Genomic DNA, 6192 nt, shown 5'->3' with positions numbered 1-6192 from the left:
TAGGGACCTTATTTATTGTCTTTGAATCTATGTACTCATTTTTGAGGTTTGAACTAAGAGAAATTCTACCCTTGTGATGCAACGATAGCCCTTCCAAATTATTCCTAAATACATACCAAACCTTATATTAGCATAAGTAATAGAGCCAACAAAGAGTAGTCAAACTAGTAGAAGAGCATACTTCTATTGTGTGCAGGGACAAACTCAACATCATAGGACTAATTTGCAACTATGTCCAAACCTATGAACTTGTCCTTTGACAGAGCACATATCCAATACATATTACAAGTCATTTCACTAATAGAGGAATTATTATGCAAACATACACTAGTCTAATTTTAAAATATTTCTCATTGATACTTACTACTTTGTTATGTAGAGAAATATATAGGTTCTAATACCAAAGGTTGGGAAATTTAATATATATCTAAATAATCAATCAAAGAATGAGATACAAAGCTTTGACTACTACATAATGAAAATCTGAAACTTATATGCAAATCTAAAATTAAGTTGCCTTAATGTGGAAATACCATGCTTAGATTCTTCTTCTTTATGATGCTAAAAAATATCAATTATATCATACTTACCAACACTACCTCATGTGAACTTATCATAGAAATAAGTAATGAATAACATCACCATAAGATAGAAAAACAAAGGCACAAATCAGAAACATAAGAGCATCACATAGCATAGGATTTACATGGAGAAACCCTTCCAAGAAAAAAATCCACCAAGAAGAGAAGTCAAGTATGAATTATCTTTGAAACAATACTACAATATGCCGCACACTTTCATTCTCCTCTTTACCTCCAAAATGGTAGAACTTGTGTATAAGTATGAGCAACATCCATATACCTCCATCTATAATTGCTCTTGTAGAATAACTATGCATTCAACTGTTGCTCATCCTTTCAACATCCAAAGAGCTCTTTATATAGACATGACAAGAGCTCTAAAACATCAAACAATGCCTCCAAAGAAGGTTCTTCATTCCAAATTTCCAAACCTCTTGGAATGCCTCCATGGAATGTGAAAGAACACTAAATTTGGTTCCAAACTTTCCCCCAACTTGGAAGCCTAAACATGGAAGATAAACACTACATTAAATATAATAAATGATGAAATAGCAAGAGATGCATATTACCCCTTCCGAGAACCCACTTAAAGAAGACCAAAGGTCACTTATTTGTCCTCTTCTCATGTCATTATTTATCCCATTCTAGGTGTCCGCATATGGGAAAAATGTTAAATACGTGTGTTCACAACTCACCTTTATCATTGCTAGTGGTACCCTTCATCCCTTATGAATATATTACAAACAATAGTGAGAATAAATATTACAAATTATTTTTCAATATGCCCTAAGTGCCTAAGGACACTTCCTAAGGATGTTGGAACCATGACATAGGATTTACAAGGTAGATGGAACCTTAATCATAACATTCTCCAACTTGACGTCATTCATTGTCAACACACCCATGAGAATAACAAGCAAGTGAAAATCATCCCTTGGCCAATCATGTACCATCTAAACCCTAACCATGCTCTCATGTTCCAACAAGAAAACTATAAAAGCAACCATGATAACCACCATGGAGAAAAGAACTCCTAACATCCTCTAACATGCCACCTATGGAGGAAAAACGAATATGTCAAGGTGAACCATGTCTCAAATGTCATTGAAACCTGCACTAGTATTTACATGAAGACAATCAACAAATTTATATGATAACGAAGGCTTTGAATAGTTGTCTTACTCATACTACCTGGAATATCTACCACACTAAATTTCAATCAATTCAAGCTAACCATATGTCAAACCAGGGTATACCATCCTAGATAGAACTTCATGCCATCAACATATCAACTATAAACTATAGTAAATTCTTTGTATATCCACCTTTCTATCTCAATGCAACATACCAATATACAAATGACCAGAAACAAGGTCAATTAATAGTTGCAAAAACTTGTAGATGGCCCTATGCAATTGCATTGATCTTCATTATTTAATTTGCATCAACCTAGAGAATTAATGTTTATGACCTCCTTGTAACGAGAAGCCCAATTTATTTATTTATTTTAAATCATTTTGGCACAAAAACTTATCTAATCCCCACAAAGATATGGAGCTAAGGACAATTGAAGGCAAATGAGCAACTGTAAGGTTGTCAAAGTAGAGAGATTCCAACTTTTTTACAAGACCATATGGAGAACAATACATTAAAAATCCCCTTAAAATTCATCATGGAGCCACAAAATCAGGTATGCATGCTCATGATGAATTATAAAAACTATGTCCAACATCTTTTCATGATGACTTCCAGATTGGAAAATATTAATATCAGAAGTTTCAAGCCAGTTGGGTGCCATGAGACTTAAAATTGAGTTTCTTTAAAGGTATAAATGCACTAAAAATTTATTAAATTTGCATGTGTCTATAGATCCTTATATATAAATCAATTGACTTTATGACAATTACTATATAATTATGTTGAGAAGCATCTATAATGACATCAAAATGTCTTTAAACAAAAATTCAATTTTGAAACAATTTGACTTGCAAATGACGAGTAAATGCATGAAATATGCAATCTTTTGGTTTTTGTGGAGGTGTTATTTTATTACTCCAAATAAAATAGAGCCCTCGCCACTTGTCTCCAACTATATGAAACCGTTACATATAGTTGGAGACAAGTGGCGAGGGTTCTATTTTATTTGGAGTAATAAAATAACACCTCCACAAAAACCAAAAGATTGCATATTTCATGCATTTACTCGTCATTTGCAAGTCAAATTGTTTCAAAATTGAATTTTTGTTTAAAGACATTTTGATGTCATTATAGATGCTTCTCAACATAATTATATAGTAATTGTCATAAAGTCAATTGATTTATATATAAGGATCTATAGACACATGCAAATTTAATAAATTTTTAGTGCATTTATACCTTTAAAGAAACTCAATCTTAAGTCTCATGGCACCCAACTGGCTTGAAACTTCTGATATTAATATTTTCCAATCTGGAAGTCATCATGAAAAGATGTTGGACATAGTTATTATAATTCATCATGAGCATGCATACCTGATTTTGTGGCTCCATGATGAATTTTAAGGGGATTTTTAATGTATTGTTCTCCATATGGTCTTGTAAAAAAGTTGGAATCTCTCTATTTTGACAACCTTACAGTTGCTCATTTGCCTTCAAAAACCAAAAGATTGCATATTTCATGCATTTACTCGTCATTTGCAAGTCAAATTGTTTCAAAATTGAATTTTTGTTTAAAGACATTTTGATGTCATTATAGATGCCTATTTGTTTTTCCTTATCACATGTACATGGATATAAGACAAAATAGTAAACAAATTTGTTTCTACTGGATTCAAAAATAAAATATACTTATTGTTGACCTTATTTTTTTTTATTCAGCCAATGATTGTTTTTTATTAATAAAGCAGCATTAACTAGGGCGTCGACCCTTTACATAGCCAAAAGGCTATCATTTTTAAACAAACCAGTTGACCCTTTACATAGCCAAAAGGCTATCAATTTTAAACAAACCAAGTAGGGGTGCAAACCCCAAACAAACAAAGTTTGACAGGCCAAACAAACCTGTCAAACCTACAACCCAACCCAAATCGAGTGGGGAGAAATACCCAAAACTTGATGAAGGGGGGGCTGGGAAAGGGGGGTAGATTTTCCCTTCTGCCTGCGACAAACAACTATGCAGACAGTACTGTCATTAGGAACACTGCCAATGATTGTTTTTCTTTATTAACAACCTAATTATTTTTTGCCATGGATTATTACTTATGGTCCACAATGCTATAACCATTAGGCCTACTTTCACCCAACTTCTTTTATAACCCTAATGTTATGACTATTATTTTAGAGACATTTCCCCTTTAACAGAACCACAGGATGCAATAAATGTCCTGTTTGTTTGGAATATCCTCTTTTGCTAAAAGTTAAGATTTTCTTTGAAGATAAAATGTCACACTTTTTTTTTAAGAGACGTGAATTGAAGTTTAATATATGTTGTACAATCATATGTTTTAATTGGATCTCAAGAATTGTGAAGCATTTGAGCTGTTTGGTCTCTTGAGCATTATTAAAAACATTCATTCATTTGAAATGTCTGTCTATAACAATTCATCTATATATAATTATTAGTATTGAAAAGGTTTCAATTATTTTTACTAAATCCATCGTTTAAAGAAAAGAAAATTGAATTTCTTTTTTCAAAAATCTAAAAAACTAGAAAAATATAATTGAATCAAATCCCAAAATAAACAATATAACACAGAGACCAGTACAGAGGACCAAAAGTCCTTGTAAGATTGCAGGTGAAACAGTTACAAAATATATTTTTCATTGAAGCTTGTGACATTTTTTTTTGCCTAGCATTTGAAGTCGGGGATAACCTAGTCAAATATGTTTAAACTTACCTTTACCTTGAACCCACATATCTCTTTCTTCCCAGTATAATTTTGCGCAGTTTGTAAATACAAATATTTTACTTTTGATCTTCCTATCAGTGAACACCAATCAAGTAGAGGGATCTAATCTTGCGGGACACTGATTTCGTTTGCAGTTGACTCCAGAAACCTTGAAACCTCTAAATTGTAGCACACTGGAAACAACATAATGCAAAAATCAAAATTATATGCACTACAGAGAGGCTTGGGAAGATGGATCTTAGTAGAGAGATCTCACTTTGGAACACTAATTTTCATGTGCTTGATTTTAGAAGCCTTTGACATTGTAGTGCATAGCAAACAAAACAATTATACATCTTTTAACACTCTCTAACATTGATAATGATCATGTATGATCTAAAATGTTCATACAAAAAGATATACAAAGCTAAATGATATATAATAAAAATGATCTAAACCGTTCATGCAAAAAATATACACAATTGAATCTAGAAGCAGCTAAATGATACTATTCCCCGTCTCTGTAGCGTAGGTGCAGCTTGACATGGTAAAGAGGCTTGGAAGCACCATGATGAGCAGAATCTACATTAGGGAGAGTAAAAACAGCAAACCCAGTTGCAAAAGCAAAGTACCCTGTTCCTCCCACAACAGGCAGCTCTTCTCTCTCCTGCTGATGCTTGTGCTGCTTCCCTTGAATACTCACACTGCCCTTGTATTCAGAAGTATTGATATTAAGGTTGAAGACATTGAAGGCAGAGGTGGCAAAGAGGCTTGTGGGCAGCATGAAACCCTGTGCTCTTCCTATCACTTTGGAAGTGTTCTCAGGGCCCTCTGTCAAGGGCTGATCAAATACAGCTATTTGGATTGCAGAGGGATCAAGCTTGGTGTCTGCATTAACACTGGAGCCTGGTGGGGCTGGTTGGACATACAAGGTTATAATAGCTGGTTGATTGGAGCTAATGGGGTTGTTAGGGCTAGGTTTGGGTTGATGGGTTCCTTTGCTACCTCCTGGTTTAAACACAGAGAGAAGGATAACTGCCACAGTAGCTGCAACCACAGCTGTGCACATGAGAATCCTAGAAATCATTGTGGTTCACAATGTCAAGAACCAGTTTGGCTCTTTTTATTGTAATATATAACAAACCCAACTCGTTCATGGCTGAAGAAGAGGAATATTGTGTTCTTAACTTAACCACCCTAGGCTTTGATGCATTGAAAGCTAAGATATTGTGAATGAAGCTTAGCTTTCTTGCACTTAACTGCTCTGACGGTGCACACAACCCCAAGTTATTCCCTCCCTCTGCTGTTGCCCACCTTTTTCAGCTTTTGGGTATTTTTATATTGTTAACCAACCTCAACCTACAACTGTGCTACCTACGCCCAACTAAAATAGCAGTGACTGGAAGTGGTTAGTACGAAAAGGAACCATGCATAATACATGGACAGAGAGGTGGGGATTAATTCTCAGAAGAAAATATACTTAATTGGGCGTTGTGGATGAATGGGGTGCACAGCAAGAAAATGGTGTTATATAATATGGTGATGGCGCCTAAGTTACTAGTATTTCTGTGGGCCATGGATGCCATCTCTAACTGATACCTTTTGGATTCTTCCTAAAACATGCATTTCTTGGTCTGCACACATGGTTTGCCTCTACCTGTACAATTCAATGGTAAGTGCCTATCCTACCTACTCTTTTGGTTTTTTTCTCTCGTTTCTTTGAATGCTGTTTTATTGTTGTTTGA

At 34.5% G+C, this 6192-nt stretch overlaps 1 protein-coding gene across 1 annotated transcript; it reads right to left on the bottom strand.

Moving 5' to 3' along the window:
• Positions 1-4796: 4796 nt before the first annotated feature.
• On the bottom strand, positions 4797-5945 carry LOC131028860 (dirigent protein 2). Its single transcript, XM_057959225.2, has one exon. It carries the CDS (start codon positions 5532-5534, stop codon positions 4956-4958), a length of 579 nt encoding a protein of 192 aa, XP_057815208.2. The 5' UTR covers positions 5535-5945; the 3' UTR covers positions 4797-4955.
• Positions 5946-6192: the final 247 nt, after the last annotated feature.

The sequence above is a fragment of the Cryptomeria japonica genome, chromosome 8 (assembly GCF_030272615.1).
Source record: "Cryptomeria japonica chromosome 8, Sugi_1.0, whole genome shotgun sequence".
In the NCBI taxonomy this organism is placed as follows: Eukaryota; Viridiplantae; Streptophyta; class Pinopsida; order Cupressales; family Cupressaceae; genus Cryptomeria; species Cryptomeria japonica.
This window is presented reverse-complemented; position numbering and strand designations above follow the sequence as displayed.

What these genes read in the sequence shown, in the direction of transcription:
- LOC131028860 (XM_057959225.2), bottom strand. Translation starts at nt 5,534, where the DNA reads ATGATTTCTAGGATTCTCATGTGCACAGCTGTGGTTGCAGCTACTGTG.